General features: G+C 50.5%; 1 protein-coding gene across 4 annotated transcripts in view; it reads left to right on the top strand.

Moving 5' to 3' along the window:
• The first annotated feature begins 1,984 nt into the window (after positions 1-1,984).
• DKK3 (dickkopf WNT signaling pathway inhibitor 3) overlaps positions 1,985-20,164 on the top strand; it is a 46,889-nt gene continuing 28,709 nt past the window's right edge. The window contains exons 1-4 of one of the 4 annotated variants that reach the window (XM_032358081.1): positions 1,985-2,063; positions 3,251-3,492; positions 11,360-11,494; positions 14,541-14,624. In XM_032358081.1, coding sequence (XP_032213972.1) covers positions 3,280-3,492; positions 11,360-11,494; positions 14,541-14,624 — 432 coding nt within the window. In that variant the 5' untranslated portion in view covers positions 1,985-2,063; positions 3,251-3,279. Of the gene's footprint in view, positions 2,064-2,531; positions 2,698-2,781; positions 2,944-3,044; positions 3,120-3,250; positions 3,493-11,359; positions 11,495-14,540; positions 14,625-20,164 lie in introns of those variants that run through there. The other 3 variants (XM_032358079.1, XM_032358080.1, XM_032358082.1) reach the window with 3 other exon arrangements.

Genomic DNA, 20,164 nt, shown 5'->3' with positions numbered 1-20,164 from the left:
TGCACAGTGTCCAGTGCCGAGAAGGCCTTAAATATACTTTCTTCGCACTCAACTCTCTGCTGCAGACTCAAGTGTAGGAACAGGACGAAGAGGCCATGAGCCCTGTAGGGGAGGAAACATTTTTCCTCTACCCTTGTAGGGTCTCCAGCTGGGCCCAAGAATTGAACTGACATAAGGCAGAGTAACAGAAGGTGTATGAGTTTTACTACAACGTGACACGTACATGGGAGTCTTTGCAAGAAAATGAGGACCCAAGAAAGTGACCAGGGCGGAAAGCTTACAGACTTTTTAGACAAAGAGACAATACATTTGTGACAAAATGACAGGAAAAGGGCTCTAGGCTCTAGAGGGTAAATTGTGGAGAAGTGACCAGATTTGGGGGGAGGAGGGAACTAGTAGAAGATAGTGTCATTTTAGTGATTTTGCTAGTACCAACCCATTTTGACATCAGTTCCCAGTACCTACTTAATGCTAAAGACATTCTTCTCTTGCTGGTACCTGGAAGGCACTTCCTCACATGGCATCTCATGGCCTGTTTTTAGGTAGAAAGGGGAGGTCTGAGAGCCTTTCCTGCACCTGCTATTACTCAAGCACGCTCAGCTCAAGATAATCAGTATTTGCGGCAGCATGTCCGGAATTCCTTCATCCTCAAACACATGTTTTCCAAGTAGTCACCTGCAGAAATTGTTCATTTAATACTCCCAAGTCAGCTCCAAAACCTCCCAGCCAGTTTAGAGCAGAGGAGTTGAGCGGAAGAAGACTCTGGAACCAGATTCCTGGGGTCGAATCCCAGTTCAACCACTTAATGGCTACATGGCCTCAGGAAAGTGTCCTTACTTGTAAAATGGGAATAGAAATAGTCCTACCAACCTCAGAGGCTGTCTGAGATTCAGTGAGTTAACACTTTGTCCTGACACATGGCACTAAGTAAGTATTGCTATTTCAAAATAGGAATAGCTATTGTTGGGGATGCCTGGGTGGCTCAGTGGGTTAAGCATCTGCCTTCAGCTCAGGTCATGATCCTGGGGTCCTGGGATGGAGCCCCATCTCAGGCTCCCCACTTAGCAGGGAGTCTGCTTCTCCTTCTCCCTCTGCCCTTCCACCCTCCCACTCATGCTCACTCTCTCTTGCTCTCTCTCATGCTCTCTGTCACTGTATCTCAAATAAATAAATAAATACTTTCTTAAAAAATAGCTCTTGTTATGCTGATTAGCCCATGCATTTCTCAGGAGCCAAGTGTGTATTATGGCTCTGGTGGTGGGGACACAAAGGTGAGCAAGTCATTCTCTGTCATTGAGGGGCTCCTCCTGGTCACTCGGGGAAAATGGGCCAGGGACTAGTAGGACCATGGCAAATCTGGGGCAATAGGTTAGCACATGGGAAGGGAAACAGAGGAGAAATGGGAGGCAGTTGGGAGAGCTCAGGACAGACTCCTAGCTCTTGAAAGATGTGGAAGAGTTAGCTAGACCAACAGAAGGAGGGAGAGCTCGCCAGACAGAAAGAGTTTTAGGGAGAAATAGAAGGAAGTTTAAGGAAATACTCATTTAGGGGTGCCTGGGTGGCTCAGTTCCTTAACCGTCTGCCTGCAGCTTGGGTAGTGATCCCAGAGTCATGGAATCTAGCCCCATGGAGGCTCCCTGCTCAGCAGGGCGTCTGCTTCTCCCCCCCCCCCACCCACCACCACCTTGCTCCTCCTCCTCCTCCTTCTCTGTCTTTCTCTTTCTCTGTCACTCTCTCAAATAAATAAATAAAATCTTTAGGGTAGGGGGAAAGAAAACACTCCTTCATTAAAAAAATATGTGAGTGCTTCCTGTTCTGGATACTCACATCTTTAAAAGTGTTAGAAAACAGTGTGTGCCCCTCGTTCTAGATGCTGGGGAGACTGCGATGAGTAAGACAAAGTTGCGTTCCCACGACGATTAGCTCACATCTCCCACTTACCACGTGCCCCACACTCGCCTGCATGCGTTATGCTCGTTAACTACTAGGTACACTCACTACACTAAACCTCCATTTTCCGTTCGGGCTAAGCGGAACGCAGACACATCTGGGGACTTGGCCAGGTTGGTAAAGTCGCAAGGAGCAGAGCTGGGATTCACACCAGGCAGTCTGGCCGCCGCTGCCTGCTCTCAGCCACTGTTATGTCGCCCTGGAGGAGCTCGCTGACATTCTCACGAGCTCCGGGAGCTACAAGTGGGTTATTTTGGCCAGAGTAAGGCGTCAAGCATGGCAGGGGGATGAAGGCCAGCCAGTGACCGTCTTTGGCCGCCAGGCTGATTGGCTGGGGCTTTGCCCTGCATGCGGGCCGGAGGATGGCTTGGGAAGGGCAAGGGGGCCGCGGGAAGCACACCCTCCCCGAATCCGCCATAAGCTATAGCGGGAATCCCGGCCCCAATGACAATGGACCGGGATGCGGCGGCGGCCGAGGGATGCAAGGAAGGGGCGGCTCGCAGAGGCGGAGGAAGCTGGCCTGCGGCGCGAGGTCGCGGGCGGCCGGCGGCCAATGGCGTGGGTCCGGGCGGCAGCCCCTCCCGCCAGGCGGGGCGGGCTGCGGGATCGCTGGGTACCAGCGCTGCCGCATCCCCGCGCGCTCCCCGCCCCCGCGCCGCTCCCGCCCCCGTTCCGGTGCCCGCAGCTCGCGGCAGAGTCCCGGCGAGGTCTGGCAGGTCCAGCCCGCGCACAGCTCGGTCCAGTCCGGTGGGTGAGGGACGGTGGCGGGGAATGGGGGGGGGCGGGGCGGGGCGGGCTCTGTTAGGTCTCGCCTGGGCGGGTGAGGGGTGGACTCTCGACTGGGTCCGGACACCGCGGGGAGGGTGCCGACGGGCGCTCGGATCGCCCCGGAGTGGGCTGCACGGGGCTGGGGTGGGAGTGGGGTCGCGGCTCCAGAGCTGCACTCGGATCTGGTCGTGGAGAGGCCGGGCTAGAACCCGGGACTGCGCGGGGGTGAGCGGGGTCGCCGCGGGTGTTGGGAACTCGGTTCTGTTGCTGCTCCGGGGAGGAGGCTATCCCTGGGGATGGGGGCAGAGCTCAGCCCCGGCCCGAGGAAAGAGTGGGGGTGCGGAGGGGAGGGGGCGCGGGGCTGGAGCAGAGCCGGGGGGCCGCGTCCGGAGGGCCCTCGGGTTTGTCTTCTCCAGGGTGGGTGCAGGGAAGAGGGGCGCCAGGGGCGGGCCGGGGCGCGGGGCGGGGCTGCGGGGCTGCGGGGCGGGCGAGGGGGTGGTCGGCGCGCCTCTGATCAGGTTCCGGGACGCAGGCGGCGGCGGCGGCAGGAGCAGAGCGGAGATGCGGCGGCTTGTAGGCACCCTGCTGTGCCTGCTGCTGGCGGCGGCGGTCCCCACGGCCCCCGCGCCGGCTCCCACAGCGACCGCGGCGCCCGTTGAGCCCGCCCCGGCTCTCAGCTACCCGCAGGAGGAGGCCACCCTCAACGAGATGTTCCGCGAGGTTGAGGAGCTGATGGAGGACACGCAGCACAAACTGCGCAGCGCGGTGGAGGAGGTGGGTGCGTCTGGCGGGCTGGGGTTCGGGGGAGCGCCTGGTGGGGGCGGCGGGGGGCCTAGGGAAAGCCGCGCTTAGAGCGCTGGCCGGGGTACTCCGTTCTGCGAAGGGGCCGGGAGGAGCCGGCTGCAGATTCGGAGTGATCGGCTGGTCGCGCAGGGTGAGCTCAGCTCCCACCTCATTCTGACTTCCTGCCAGAAAGATCTGGATCTGAGCCTGTTCACCGAGAGTCTCCGGCTGGGCTCACTCAGGGGCAGCCAGGGTCACCACCTGTTTACACGCTGCTGGCCGCTACCCCGCAATTGTCTTCTTCAAGTGTGCATTTACCCACCCCCCGCCCCCTCTGTAAGCGGATGCTTGCTGGCCCCTGATATTCGGGCTCTGTGGTTTTGCAGAGAGGCCAAGGATCTCAAGTTCTAGCATGTACGTTGGGCTTTGAGTTTGTGCCATCTTCCCAAGACATAGTTAGGATGCCGTGCGGGGACAAAAAGCCCAGACAGCTTTGCTGCTGGTCTGTCTGGGCTTCCCCCAATGCCATGTGAGGCAGAGAAGGAAAGTCAGAATCCTAAATCCCAGCAGTGTGAATTTTCAGATGGGGGTGGTGGTGGTGGTGGTGGACAGTATGAATGGCCACCCAACTCCACCCCAGCAGTGCTTTGGAGTCAGTCCTAGGCTCGGGGTCCTCTTCTGCCACTCACTAGCTGGGTAACATTGGGCAAGTCCCTTAACATCCTCTTCTGTTTCCTGTTAGAATTAAATGCCATGGTCTGTGTGGGCACCTGTTGTAGAATAGGTGGGCAATATACAGTAGCTCTTACCATCAGATACCGGATACCTTAGCAAAACTTGGGCTGGCTTCTTTCTTCTGTCGCCTCCTAGGACCAGAGGCTATGGATAGCATCCTCTAGGCTGATCACCTAGGTGTTGGCAGGGCTGCCCCAGCAGGTGAGGCGGCTGCCTCAGCTCACCTCAGCAGATGTCCAGAGCTGTCCCTGGTGCCTGGGGTTGGGGCGCCTGGTCACTATTGTGCCTGGCTTTGGCTGCAGCCTGTCTTTGGAGAGAAGCTAGCCATCCCAGTGAAGGAGTCAGCAAGAGACCAGATATCCAGGCTCGTGGCTGAGGTGTCTTCCCACCCCTGCTTCTCCACATTTCACTGGGACAGAGACTCAAATTCTAGCTCTGGTCTACAGGGAGACGTTGCTGCCTCCCAGAGCAGGCAGACTGATAGAGTATGCAGTGGGGGACACTGGATAGGGAGGCAGTTGTGTGGGAAGCTGTCGTGAACATCCACTGGACAGGCCAGATTCCAAAACCCATGGACAGACATTGTTTCCTGTGAAAGCAAAAGAATCATGACATGACATGAAATAATTAAAGTGAAAGGGGAGTCAGATGGGCCCCCATAGCTCTTAACTCTGCCCCTTCCTATTTTTTTTTTAAAGATTTTATTTATTCATTTGACACAGAGAGATCACAAGTAGGCAGAGAGGCAGGCAGAGAGAGAGGAGGAAGCAGGCTCCCCACGGAGCAGAGAACCCGATGCAGGACTCGATCCCAGGACCCTGAGATCATGACCTGAGCCGAAGGCAGCGGCTTAACCCACTGAGCCACCCAGGCGCCCTGCCCCTTCCTATTAACTGGAGCTCGTGATCCTTCTGGTGATCCTTCTGGTGCCGAGGCGGGGCGGGTCATCTGGTTTCCTTATCTGGGTTCCAGGATTTTCTTGCCTGCTCATGGATTCCCAGTGAGACTGATGAGGTCAGCTCCCAAGTTTCTGTTCTCTGTGATCTTGTTTGTGCCACACAGTCTTCTGTTTGTAGCTCTCGCTGAGGGAGAGGAAGGAGGCATGGGGGCCTCTCTGGTCTCTTCATTGATTAGAGCAGTTTGGGATCAGCAGGACATGAATGGCACATCTCCTCCATGGAAATCCTCCCCATTGGCTCAGCCATTGCCCCAGCTTCCTCCTTCCAGATGCCATTCTGCTTGGATTCTGAAGATGGGCTGGTTGAAGTTTGCCACCAGGAAGAGTTCCTGGCTGTCACTTCTGTCCCCCTCAGTGGTCCAGCCCCAGAGAGCATCCTCGATGGCCGTGGATGTGAGTTGAGAGAGGCTGGACCCCTGCGTGGCAGAACAGGCTGTGGGGATCAACCTTCCTTCAGCGGATCCTAGCTCTGCCATTCCTGGTGGGGTCCAGGAAATGTCTCCCTCCCCCCAACTCCCTTTAGGATAAGGAGGGATTTAAATGAGGATGCAAGTAAAGCAAGTCACCTGACCATCTAAAATTGGGTTAAGTGAGATTGTGTAATATAAGTCACCCCCTGGGGCTGTTGTCAGGGTTACAGGAGGTTCTTGCCATCTGGATAAAGAAAGGCTGCCATTATCACCCTCTAAATAGTACCAGCGTGGAGACAACCAAGAAACACCACAGAGTCTCAAGAGACTGTGGCGATTAGTATTAACTTTTTAAAAAGAGACTTCCAGAAAGTCCCTTCCATCTCATAAACACAGGACAGTTGCTATTTACTTGTCTGGGGAAAGGACCAGGCCAGATGCATTGGTTGTTTACATGGTTGCGCCATGAATCTGCTTTCAAGTAACTGCCTGACATTTTAAATACTCCAGCTGACTCAAGCTGCTGATTGCTCTTTAGGGAAAGATCCTCTGCTTGTATGATCATTATTTGGGGAAGCCGGTGTTCAAATGGTTCAATCTGGGCTGTTCTTCCTTTCCAGTCTTAATATTCTGTATGTTACCGGTAAATGTGTTCTGAGGATAAAAGCACTTTCTTCTCCTCCCTTCCCCCTGCTCACCGTGATATCCATAACTGACATATTCTGGAATATTCTTAATCACCTTACCCAGCCCTAGAAAGAACCCCAATACCAAGCCTCAATTTATCTCTCCAATTTTTCCTACTATACCCCTTTAACAAACACACAGAGTGAACCAACCATAAATGCCATATTTTATAACATGCACATTCCTCCTTTATGAAACAACTCCTCTTGCTTTGGGCTTAAGTTTCTCTTGCTAGTGGCCGTAATAGTTGTGGTTGAAATTTCCATTGTAAACTGTACTTTGAGTTCGTGGTGCCATTAGAGAACTATTAGCTCATTCTATTGAAATAACCACTGGTTGAAAAGGAGGAGGTTTTATAAGAAGTCTCTGCTCAGCCCAAAGCAGACTCCAGATTTGGTAACTTGTCAGTTATTTGAAAGCCAAACTGGAGGATTCAGATTCCAATGGGAATTTTTAAAAGCATGAAAAATTCCCTTCTGCTTCTGGATATGGCCTCTGTAGTATCTTAGTCTCTTACCCTTTTCCAGCTGTATCTTTTCTATCACAAAATGTGCCAATATCTCTTACTTAAAAAAAGTTTTTTTTAATCCTTCTCATGCTCATTCTGTCTCCTGCCTTAGCTCCGTTCCACTTCTTCTCTACTCTTTTAGCAAATTCTTCAAACACGTGGTATCTACTGTCTCTTTTTTCTCCTTCAACCCGCACATGCCCTAGCAAACTAGCTTCTTCTAAAACTGCTTTCTTCCAGGATAGCATTAGGAGAGTAGCTACTCTGTAGGTACCAGCACGCAGCTGGTACCGTGCTGGGTACCAGGTGCTGAGGCAGGCACTTGGATTTCGTGGTCCTTAATTCTTGCATCCGCTCAGCAGAGTAGGACCTTCTCCACTACACAAATGAGAAAGCTGGGGTTGAGAGACGCTTGGTGTCTTGCCCAGGGTCACAGCTGCTGGGACTTGGCCCCACCTTCCCTAACTCCAGAGCCCTAGCACTTGCTTCCGACGTGCTGTGGGCAACTTTTTGCCTGACCTTGTGGCTAGCTCTCAGGGGCTTGGCCCACCTGGAAGTATTTGTAATCTCTGCTACCTAGCAGGTCCTCACTTCCCCCAGGTATGACTTCCGACTCCCACACCTCATTCTGGCCAGTTCCCTCACTCCCCTCTCTATCTTCTCCAGGCTCTTTATTATTTACCAACTAGTCTTTAGAACTTGTTATAACTTCGCTTGGTTTGGAGCAAAGGTTTTCCCTGGGGACAAGTGCAGGGGAGGGAATACCTCAGAATCATTTGAGAAGCTCTTTAATACCTTGGATTGCACCCGCAGAAGTTCTTTTTTTAAGATTTTTTTTTTTTTTTTTTTTTTGACAGAGAGATCACAAGTAGGCAGAGAGGCGGGGGGGGGGGGGGGCCAGGGGGAAACAGGCTCCCCGCTGAGCAGAAAGCCGGATGCGGGGTTCTATCCCAGGACTCTGAGATATGACCTGAGCTGAAGGCAGAGGCTTTAACCCACTGAGCCACCCACGTGCCCCTGCACCTGCAGAAGTTCTGACTTAGCAGGTCTGGGAAGGGATCTGGTGTGTGGTAATGTATAGGCATAGCTCTCTTGGTTATGTATCTGTGATAGATACCGTTTCATAGTTTCAGGTATGACCCTGATGCACTCTCCTGGTTGAGAACAAGGCCAACACCCTCTGCTTTAGAACTGCCTGTCAATCTCTCTCTCCTTCATCATCTGCCATTTTATCCCGTGCCCAGCACGGACCCTGTGCCCCAGCCCACAACACACACCGTTCTTGTCCACGTGGCCACAGCTTTGCCTCCTCTGGGCTCCTTTCTGTTCAAATCCTACCTGTCCTTGGAGACCAGTTCAATCATGCCTCCTCCTCCCAGAGGCCTTTCTTTTCTATTTTTTGAACCTCTGGCATGCTTCTAGAAGCCATCATAATCATCCTCAAACAGGTTTAGTAGCAGGGCTCTGCTCTCTCCACAGTAAATGAATAAGCTTCTCAGGCAGAGCAGAAGCACATACTGGACAAGGCCCAAAATCTGGAGTCAGACTAACCTGAGTTCTGTCTGAGCTTCGCCTCCTACTAACGATGTTGTGACCATAGGCAGGTCCCTTCACTCCTCTTCACCTCATTCTCTTCATCTGCAGAGTAAGGGCAACAGCACCTTCCTCGTGGGGGTGCTGTGAATATCCAAGGAGCCATGGAAGTTATGGTGCAGTGGCTCAGGCATAGATGATGCCCAAACATGGAGGCTGTCACTGTGGTGATAATGATGGTGATGATGGTAATGATGGTGGTGATGGTGTTGGTGATGATGATGATGGTGACGATGATGATGGTGGTGATGGTAAAGATGGTGGTGATGGCGGTGATGTTGATGGTGGTGATGTTGATGGTGATGATGATGATGATGGTGATGATGATGGCGATGGTGGTGATGGTGATGATGATGATGGTGATGGTGATGATGGTGGTGATGATGGCGATGGTGGTGATGGTGGAGATGGTGGTGATGACGATGAAGCCAGTGATCGAGTTTCAGACATCTTGCAGTCCTCTCTGGGTCAAACACAGCAGTTACTGACCAAATCCTTGTTTGATCATTTGAGCTTCTGTGTCTTCCAGACTCCCCACTTCTATTCAGTGTTTTTGTGCTGCATGGAGACATGGAAATTCCTTCCCCATAGCCACCCCAGCTCAGCAAATCCAGTTGGGAGAGACAGGAAAAGAGGTGCCTCATTTAGTACATGAGGGAATAGAAGATGGTGATTTTTGTAAAAAAAATAGAATCTTTTTGAAGATTAGTTTTATGAAGTAAAAATAGCCCAGAGTCAAAGATAGTATTGGAAAACTGCCAGCCATGAACTAGAACTTCTCTTTGTGTCTCTTGTTTTAAATTCCTAGACAGAGTGTCTCACTGGTGCAACTAGTCCATGATGTGGCCTCTTTCTGAGTCCACCCAGCTGTGAGCTGGTCCTTTTGTCCACTGCCCACTCAGGGTGGGGCGTAGCAGTAAATCCACAAGGGGAAATTGGGTACAGTTTCAGGTTGACAGATATATCTGGTGTAGGTGTCGTGGGGGCTCATGAGCCCGGGGGATCTGAGAACAGCAGCCTCAGAAACCTGACACCAGAGGGGAACACATGTGGAAGAAGAGGCAGGAGGAGGGTGAGCCCTGGAAACTAGTCAGCCAGCCCTCTACCAGGGTCTCTCTTGTACCCTTTCCCTGATACAGGTAGGGCCACAGCTATGGGAAGGAGACATAGCTGTGGCCCTACCTGTATCAGGGAAAGGGCCATCCTGGGGGCTGTTGGGGTCTGCCCACCACCACCAGGCCCTGCAGCAAAGGCTTGGGAGCAAATAATGTGTTTGGGAAGTGATCCCAGAAACACCAGGAGGAAATGGGAAAGTAAGATGGAAGAGAAGAGAGGGAATAAAGGCTGTGCTACTGAGCAGGTCACTGCTAGGCTCTGCTGGGGGTCCTCAGAGAGAGACTGCCCCTTTGAGTGGGGAGGGAGCTGGGGTATTTACCCTCATAGCCTGCCCCTCACTGATTGAGGATAGTTCTTGGGGTGTTAACTCCCTAGCATCGGTGCATAGTGAGCAGCCAGAGAGGGCTCTCAGAGAGAGACCAGACTGGTTCTTGGCATGAAAGGCAGCTGAATGCAGGTGACCTCCGGGTTAGGTTGCTGGGAGAGGGACAGGGCCCCAGCAGCCCTGTCAGGGGCCAAGACTGTTCAGCAGAAGCATGCTCAGATCCCAGCTCTGCCCTTCCCTGACAGTCCTTTTTTTTTCTTTTTAATGTGTCTTCTGAATAGACTACAGTGGACTTTTAAAAATTGTAATTCCAATAAATGGTGTTTAATGGTGTTTAATAAATAGTGCCCATCACGGGCGCCTGGGTGGCTCAGTGGGTTAAGCCGCTGCCTTCGGCTCAGGTCATGATCTCAGGGTCCTGGGATCAAGTCCCGCATCGGGTTCTCTGCTCGGCAGGGAGCCTGCTTCCTCCTCTCTCTCTCTCTGCCTGCCTCTCTGCCTACTTGTGATCTCTCTCTGTCAAATAAATAAAAAAATTTAAAAAAAAATAGTGCCCATCACAATATGCGTCCTCTTAATCCCCTTCACCTGTTTCACCCCCTCCCCTCTGGTGACCATCTGTTCGTTTTCTATAGTTAAGAGTCTATTCTCTTATCTCTTTTTTTCTTTATTCATCTGTTTTGTTTCTTGGATTCTACATATGAGTGATATCCTCCGGTATTTGTCTTTCTCTGACTGACTTATTTCCCTTAGCATTATACCCTCTGGAGCCACCCATGGTTTTGTAAATGGCAAGATTTCATTCCTTTTCTGGCCGAGCAATACTCCATGTTATATGTACCTGCATATCTATATACCACATGCTCTCTGCACATTCATCTGGTGATGGACACATGGGCTGCTTGCTTCCATAGTTGGGCTGTTGTAACTAATCCAGTAAACACAGCAGTGCAGACGTCTTCACCTTAGTGTTCTTGTATTCTTTGGGTAAATACCCAGTAGTGGAATTACTGGATTATATCGTAATTCTATTTTTAATTTTTTGAGGAACCTCCATTCTGGTTTCCCACAGTGGCTGCAGAAGTTTGCATTCAGTCAGCAGTGCACGGGGGTTCCTTTTTCTCCACATCCTCGCCAAAGCTCGTTGTTTCTTGTGTGTTTGATCTTAGTCATTCTGACAGCTGTGTGGTGATACCTGATTGTGGTTTTGATGTGCATTGCCCTGATGATGAGCGATGTCCTTCACGGATAATCTCTGGAAGTTATCCAGTCTTCTTGAGCCTTACTCTCTGCAACTGTAAAATGGGTATATTCACACCTACCTTCGAGGGAGGCTGTGAGATCTAAGGCTATGATAGTTGTAAAACTTTTAGTGCAGTGTCTTATCCTGGTGGGCAATTAACAGGAACTATTACTACTACTATTATTTATAATTGCAGAAAAGGAAGAGGGTGGTTCTGTTTTTCTAATGGACTGATTTGTATCAAGAGAAAACAATTTGCTCATTAAGTTCATTGATTTAATAGATGGAAGCAGAAGAAGCTGCAGCTAAAACATCTGAAGTGAATGTGGCAAGCTTGCCTTCCAGCTATCACAATGAGACCAACACGGAAACCAAGGTGGGAAATAATACCATCCACGTGCACCGAGAAATTCACAAGGTAAGTGTGGCCACAGCCAGCACCTCCCCTTTTCCGTAGCTTCCTGTCCTATCAGAGAACTAAGGTCTTGTTTACAAATTGGATCCTCAAGCCAAAAATGCAAATGAGGTTGGTAAAACACAGATTAAAAACCAGAGGGAGTGAGGGAGCTATTTAAGAGGGAAAGCTGCATATCAGAAACCTAAATTGCTTTTGCATTTAAGCAGTAAATTTAACTCTAGGCTGCCTGCCAATCTGATTGCAAAGGAATGGTTGGGGGTTTTTATCATTTGATAAAAGGGTGCAAACAAGTGTCTAGAGAGAGACTTCTCTAGTATTGAATTTGAGGCATTTATCTCATAGGTTTTAATGGGTGTTTTAGCAGGGAGTTGGAATAGAGTCCATGTTTGCTGAATAGATCCTCACCGTTTCCTCAGGAGGAGCTCACATGGGTTATACTCCATCTTTGGGAGGGAAAGCCTCCTTTGCCATTAAGACTGAACATTTGTTTGCTGGCTATCCACTCAGATTTCTATAGCAGAGTTTTTTCTAGCCTGCCCCATGTCTCAGTGTCTCCTGGTTTGGTATCTAACATGAGGAGCAAGCAGGCTCATTCCTCCCCCGACTTGAAGAAGAAAACGTTGCAAATCCAGAGGCACGTAGCCTGAACCCGCCGTGGCACGAGATGTGTCTGGCATGACGTAGGCAGGACGAGGAGGGCAAAGCCCGTGAACCCGGTTTCTCTCGAAGAGTCTGACGTGCCAATATTCAGGGTCACAGGTAGAGGCTATCGAGTTGACGTTCTGCTGTGAGCATCAAGGAGCTTGACCTCAAACCTCGTCTCAGCCCATATGTGCAAGGCCCAGTGGCTCCAACGAGAGGGTCTCACTTTTGTTCAAGGGCCCAGGTCATGACTTGGTTGAAACAATAGTATATCTGTGTCATGGAGCATAAGGGGGTCGATTTTTACGGGCCGTTGCCTTGATTGTAAAGTAGCCTTTGTGTGGCACTTTTCCCGCGGTCCCCAGCGTTAGCTGGGTGTACCCTCCACCTCGCCCCCAGATAAATGAACAAGTCACCTGCTGACCAGTCCTTTAGCATTGCTCATCAGAGGCCTGAAGAATGTTTCCAAAACTCTTTGTTTTACTTTTGCCAAAACCAATATTAAGTCCTTCTCTTTGACGATAATTAGCTAACAGGTTTGCCTCTGCTTAAGGTTGCTTCTTGTACATGTTGGGAAACCCAGGGGTGAATCCTGCCGGTAACTAGTGTGATTTTGAAAAAGCATTTAAATTTTATGTCCCTCACTAACTGCATTTAGGAAATAGGGAAGTCGGTACGTATGTGACAGTAGCATAGGGGTCAGATGACTTACGGTACCTGAGAGCTCACGGTAAACGACAAAAGTGCTTGCAACAGCCGGTGGTTCTATTCCTGTTTCTTCTGGTAAAGTTATGTCATGAGTGCCACATAGCAGCTCCCCCGTGGGTTCTACGGGCCGTCTGTTTGGTGCTTCACGAGGGGCTGGGCGGTGGTGAAATATGTTCGGAAAACATCTTAATTATTTCTCCTAGAGATAGGAAAATGCCCATTAGTATAATAAATAAATATAATAAAGGCTCTTAGAAGTCCTGCAACCTGTACCTGCAGTATAGGACCATAGAATTTTAAAAAAATATCCCATCAGTTAATTCGGCAAAAATCTGGCAGAGAGGAAAAGGATGCTGCCTCTTTGTTGGGGGAGAGGATTTATTTGCCTCAAAGTATTGAAGCATGTTGGTGAAGACATGATCCTTATCTCCAGAGAACTGGAATTTGGTCCACTGTGACAAAGTAGGCTGTGTTTCTGCTCTGTTTTGGACAGTTTCCTTGTGTTATTAGAGCTGGCAGGAACTTTGTAGATGACCTAGAAATGAGGACGGGGTGAATCAGAGAAGTGACTTACTCCTGGTGACACATTAGGTGGTTGGTGGTAGCTGAGCCGAGGCTCAAAGAACCCAGATCCCCTACCTCCTGGGCAGACGTCCCTTCTGATCTTCATTACTGGCACTAGCATTCCACGGACAGGACCTCGGATGGGGCAGGAATGGCGCGGGGTGCGAGTGGGGTGTGGGGCTCAGCCCAGAGGCGTTTGCTGCCGGTAGGTAAACACCATCAGATGCAGACAGCAGGTGGAGGGGTGCCTCCCTTTGAAGTAAAGCACTTCCTAGATGAACTGTGTCGCCAGAATCAGGACGGGGGCAGCTCTAGCTAAAACCTTCTTGCTTCTCATGAAAGACGTTTGATGAGACGCCCAGATGGGTTGTTGTTGAAAAGGCTGTTGCCGTTGAGTTCTGAGTGATAAGCCTGAGAACAGTAGAAACAGCTACTGCTGAGTGTTTGCTGCATGCCAGGCTCTGTGCAGAGCCTCCGCTGTCCGTCCACCCTGTGAGGGAGACTCTGCTGTGTTTCTTTTTTTTTTTAAGATTTTATTTATTTATTTGACAGAGATCACAAGTAGGCAGAGACACAGGCAGAGAGGAGGAAGCAGGCCCCCTGCTGAGCAGAGAGCCCGATGTGGGGCTCCATGTGGAGCCTGATCACAAGACCCTGAGATCTTGACCTGAGCCGAAGGCTGAGGATTAACCCACTGAGCCACCCAGGCGCCCCTCTGCTGTTTTTTTCTGATGGCTGTACCGAGAGGGGGGCCATCCGCCTGGAGGCCGCAGCTAAAATCAAAATAAAATGGGGAGCAGGCATTCTGTTGATTTGGGCAGTTGTTGTGGCTCAGGAAGCCGGAAAAATGGGCGCCCGGGTGGCTCAGTCGTTAAGCAACCGCCTTTCGCTCAGGTCATGATCCCAGGGTCCTGGGATTGAGGCCCATATTGGGCTCCCTGCTGGGCAGGACGCCTACTTCTCCCTCTCCCACTCCCCCAGCTGTGTTCCCTCTCTGCTGTGTCTCTCTCTGTCAAATAAATACAATCTTAAAAAAAAAAAAAGAAGAAGAAAGAAAGAAAAAAGAAACCAGCTTGTGGGATTTGCCCAGAATTCCTTCTGTTTCACAGTCACTGTACTTGCTCTGCCGTAGGTAACCAACAACCAGACTGGACAAACGGTCTTCTCGGAGACAGTCATCACGTCTGTGGGAGATGAAGAAAGCAAAAGGAGCCACGTGAGTTGTCATGCCTCCTGGGCTCAGCCCCTTCACTTGCAAAGGGTGACCCAAACTTCAGGCCATGGGCAGAAGGGAGCGGACTCTCATTCACCTCTCCCGTCTCCTTTCTACCAAGATTCCCCAATTCCTGCATTTCTGACCAGAGCGATGTGTTCGGGCAACAGGCTCTAGCACAGTGCTCTTTGCATCAGAAACAACAGAGAAATGAAATTCAGTTGGCATTTGCCTGACTCCCTCTCAGCCCTGAAAGGGAATAAGGAAGTACCAGGTACCCTGACTGGGGGCCTTGGCACTAAGACCTGGCCTGTCCAGCCTGGAGTCCCCAAAGCCCCTGGCGTGGCCAGGCCCTTTTGTAATCCCAGCCCTGGTCAGGCAGGTTGAGAGCGACATCACCTTAATTAGTGGAATCCCGTGGCCTAAGGGAAACAGAGTGTTGTCCCACTCCAGGCTTCATGCTCTAACCCTTTTGTGATGGGTCCACCTACACAGTGGCGTGTTGCTTTGTCCAGTGGCGGGATGGTTCTTATAAAATGACAGAGTCCTACTGGTAGAAGGGGCAGCATTTCACAGAAGGAAAGCCTCGGCACAGGTAAGGAGGTGGCCCCATGGGAGTCACCGGTCTCCAGACTCCCAGGCCTCAGGGGACTCGACTGCTCTTCACCTTCTCACAGAGGTGGCTGGCTTCAGAAGCAGGTAGCTGGTGACGAGTGGACGGGGTGACCGCCATGTGACGTGGCCAGCCATAAAAATGTGCATTCTCTATGGGGACCCCAAGAACTAGTCCTTCTATGCCTACGTGCCCGAGACAAACTCCATTTACAAGCTCTTACCCTCCAAGGTGCAGAGCACTTCCTTGACCTTCAGAAGAGGTCAAGGATTTTTCCTCGCCTCTTTGGGCATCATCGTAGGAAGAGAAACAGTGTACCCATCGAGCTAGGGAGGTGGTGTTGATGTGGTTGGTAGTTGCTGGGTTCTTTTTTGCTTGTTTCTGACACAGAGCTCAGACATTGACTTCAGGATGGGAGGTTTGGAGGGTTGTGTGTGGTGAGGGTGACCCCTCATTCCAGGGACCTGGGGGTAAGATCTGTGCTGAAATGGAAAGAGCTCTAGCAGCTGAGGCTAGAAGCATGAGTTTGCCTCGTATGGGCTGGGTCACCCCAGTCACAAAAACCTTTGACGTGGGGACAGGATTGATTAAGGTCAAGAGGAAAGAGAAGCTGGCTTTCAAAGGTGGGAAGAGAGAGAGGGGAGGGAAAACAAAGCAGACAAACAGTCATAGTATATGGTCATGGTACCAATAGGGAAAAGCTTAGAGAATTTCTGGTTGGGGCCCTATGATAAAAGGAAAGCCTCAGCCTTAGCCATGAATAGAAGAGGCAGGGAAACAGAACTTTCAGGGCTGTGAATTAGAAAAAAAAAAAAACAGTCTTTGTTGCCAACTGAAAAAAAAAAAAAAAGCATCTTACTCCACAATGGTCCATGTTTACTCTGGAGAGCTTCTGAGGGCAGCAGGCCTGACTATGAATAGCCTGCACCTGCCCGAGGCCCAGGGGCACAGGTGGCCAGCCACAGCCCCACCCCAGGCCTCCTCTGTTGGCCCCCAAGGGAGGGGATCTAGTCAGGTTTTGAGGCCTGAGGCTCCAAGAGTGGTGGGCAGGGGAGAGGTAAGATCTTGAAGATGCCAAGGACGTGCTCGAGTCGGAGAGCAGCTGCCTCGAGTGCACGCTGCTTCCAGCAGGTCTGCATCCAACTTTCCCAGGTGTGCATGGTCTTGTGTGCCCACGGGCGTCTGTGCCTCAGGCCCAGCTGGGGGGCCCAGAATCTCCACACCTGCACATGCAGTCTCTTCTGTCCACCCTGCAGTGGAGGACACGCTGTGCCTTTGTGCAGTGTTCAGTCAGAACTCCCATACATGTCGGCCTTGAGAATGCAGGAGGCTGACGGGAAGAGATAGATCCCAGAAACCCAGCTTTTCTTGATTTCTGCTGAGTCCCTTGGGATAGGAACTCATTGAGTTTCTCTCTGGGAATAAATTCCAATTTGCTTAGCTAGACGGGAGATGGGAGGCATCTGATGCTTGACTGACCAGTGTCTGGCAAATCCCATGGGTTTTTGGAGAACAGGCTGGAGACTTTTCAGGCCACCTCTGGAACAGATATCGTGTGGCAGAAATGGTGGCATGGGTCCCCTCCACAAGAGCCTCTCTCATTGTCAGTGTGGCTTGCCAAGAGTTGGAGTAGAGAGATCTAGTTTCACGTGCCCACAGAAGTCTCCCATTCAACACCTCTTCACTTCGTGGGTCGCCATTGTCCCAGCACAATGGGCTGGGGCATGAGCATCATCTTTACAGAGATTTAGGAAGCCGTAAAGCCTAGATTGCTTTCAAAGGGAGGGCCTTTGTCACCACTCCCTAGTTTTTGTCCCATTTGTCCCATTCCCTAGTTGGCTTGGAAATGCCTGTTTCAGAGAAGAATCGTTCTCTGAAATGGGAAAGAGATTTGCCATTCAAAAGGACAAAATCCTGTGCTGTTCAAACCTTAAAATACCATAAACCCGGGCTGAATTTTCAGGATTTAAAATTCCCAGATGAATTCAATTACAAATCACCGCCAAGCACCCCCTGTTTTCCTTTCTTCAAATGCCGGTGTGTGTGTATTAATACGTATGGTGACCCGAGGAGGCCCCTGGGAAGTTACACACGGTAATCCTGTATGCCTGTCTAGGAAATTCATCGCAGGGTGCCTGAGGTGCTGGTCTGTTTTTACTTTCAGCTGTGAAAGGGGGACAGGCCAGCGCGGTTCGTTATTCTACCCGAGGGCCCCTGCGATGGTGATGGGGTCTGACATCTTTCCGTGAGGCTTTTGTTCTGAGGCCTCAGTCCCGCTCCCTTCACGGGCCAGTGGGTGGGCTGATGGACGTTGGGCTCCTTGTGAGCAGAAGGGTCAGGAAGAAGGTAGCCTGCCGGAAGCCAGAGAGGGGACAAGCCATGCTGCAGAAACGAGATGCTTTTATTTATAGAATTGTGTTCCCAAACAGGAAGAATCTGGCCCAATTAGCCAGGGCCCAGTTTGAAGGGACGTGTCCTCTCATTAAGGTACAGTTCACAGCTACAAAGCTTAGCACATCACGCCTTTGCTGTCTTTCCTGTTTTCGCATTAGAAGAAGAGCTAGAAGAGTGGGTTTGTTTGTTTTTCCAGCCGAACATAGCTAGTTTGAATCTACAGGTTCAATCACGTCCAACCAACTCCAAAGATTGCTCAAGATATGAGGCCGCAGGTCTCATTTCACTGCCCAAAACAGCCAGATCATAGCAGTTCGACTAACCAAGACCACCTTGACTCAGAGAATGATCAGGGCCCAGGTGGGGTACCGGCTTCGTTTGCTCCCTATAGCCTGACATTTGAGGCCAGAGTCGCCCTGATCAGTTCAGTGGAATTGCTGAGGGCACCATGACAACATGTCACTGGAGGTTTAACGGAAATGCATAGGGGACGGCATGAATCTGTTAGAGAAACAGTCCACTCCCAGCAGCCCTGCCTCCTGGAGAGTCTGCTGGGCAGGGAGGCGGGGGTGGCCGAGTCCCAGGAAATGCAGCCCTTCCCCGTCCATCAGTGTCCAGGCAGAATGAAGTCTGAACAAGGTGTGAGGCCCGCCTGGGCTCAGACCCCGTCCTGACCCTGATGAACTCTGACCTCTGTGATTCGGTTTCTTCCCTTACCCAGTGGGGCTAATAATCCCTGATTGACAAAATTGGGCTAGAATCTAGGAAGGCAAGGTTTATAAAAACTCTTTGTGTAATGCCCGGTATTACTGAGAGGTAATTAAACTGCGTTCTCATCAGCTTCTCTCCTGGTTCCCAGCAACCTACTGCAGAAAGAATGGAATTTGCAGGCTGCTGAGGGTTTGTGGGAGGCCTCCATGGGGCTTCTCTCCTTTGATGTTTGTAGCCCGGGGCTAAGTTCTCCAGGGGCCCACCTCACCCTCTGAGTCACAGGCTTTGCCAGAAGCTCTATGCTCAGGTTGACTCACCCCGCAGTTCTTGTCCTTGCAAGTCATTCCTGTCATGTGTCTGGTTTGGGTGTTGGGGATACACTGGGGGAAGGATGGGCCACGGTGAATGACATGAACAGGGATGGTCAGGTGCTGACACGTTGCAGGAAGTTGGCAGAATGTGTAGACTCAGGGTTGTAAGAGCGATAACATAGTCTTGTGCAAGCCTGCAGGTCTCCAGCCCTATAACCAGATATCTGGGTACGTTTGCATTTCTGGATTTATAGTTTGAGTTGGCTTTGTGATTTCTGGCCAAGTATAAGGCCCTCATGCCTTAATCCAGTCGGAAAAAGTTATAGGAAAACTTGAGGAGTTCTGGATCATTCTGAGAAATGGATAAACGATCCCCAAGTAGAAGTTGATGTGGGTGAGCAGACTTTAAGAAGCAGTAGGCATTTCTTTTTAAGCTATAAGTTGAGTATATTCCATTGTACTCTCCTCAACCTAAAAGTCCTTCTGAAAGAAGTTCATTAAATATACATGATTCCACATCTCAAATCAAAATGGTATGCAGTTAACAAATGAGTTTTGTATAGGCTTCGTAAGTTGATATGAAGGGACGCTTTCAATAAAATGTTAAGTGAAAAAAAAAACAATCACAGAGCAGTATACGTACTATAGAAAGTAAAGAAAATACACTACATCTGGAGCATATAAAAGAATCTCATTTTCAGAAAGAAAAAGTATGCATAAAAAGCTGAGCAAAAATACATGTTATATCGTTAATAGTAGATATCTTTGGAGAAATTTAAACATGCAGCGATTTTTCCTTTATCAATTTATATACCTATTTTTAATGTCTTAAAAAGGAGCTGCTGAATTTTATAATTTTGTCGTAAATGTCTAGCTATGCTTTTGAATGGTTTTTCAAGTAAGTTCACTGTGTAAGTCCTAGAAATGAAATGGCTCAGTCAAAGGGGGTGCGTCTCTAACATTTTGAGAGATACTGCCACGTTTTCCCCTGGAAAAGTTGTACTGATTTTACCCTTAGCTGCAGTTTCTGAGACCCTCCATCTCACCACCTCTCGCCTACGGTGGCTGTTCCAGTGGGGGATCATCTAGATCTTCCTTTTGTTTATACATCTTGGGTTATTAGGTCAAGGGGAATGGCTGCTTTCCTCTTGAGTTGGAGGTTGTAGCAAATATAGAAGCTTCACAGATGTAGCGTATCCTTACTCCCTTTCATGGGGAGAAAGGTCAGTGCCGCATTCCAGGCTGTTCCCAAGACCAAACACCATCTGCCCCACTGTGGAGCAGATTAGGAAGGTGTGAAGTTCCCGGCTGGGGGGGTAGGGGGGAGGAAGGGGGCGTGGGATGGGCGAGGGAGAGAAATGATCCCAGTGTTCAGTATCCATGTGAGGAGGCTGATGGGCCTGCCATGAGTCAGCCAGGGTCGGGGGTGGGGGGGTGATGGGGACATGCAGGCTACTGCCTTCAGCTGCGAAGAGACAGGCACACCCTCCTTCCTTCTTTCCACACCCTTCCAC

The sequence above is a fragment of the Mustela erminea genome, chromosome 9 (genome assembly GCF_009829155.1).
Source record: "Mustela erminea isolate mMusErm1 chromosome 9, mMusErm1.Pri, whole genome shotgun sequence".
NCBI lineage: Eukaryota > Metazoa > Chordata > Mammalia > Carnivora > Mustelidae > Mustela > Mustela erminea.
The sequence above is the reverse complement of the archived record's forward strand: the minus strand, read 5'-3'. Positions and strand labels throughout refer to the sequence as shown.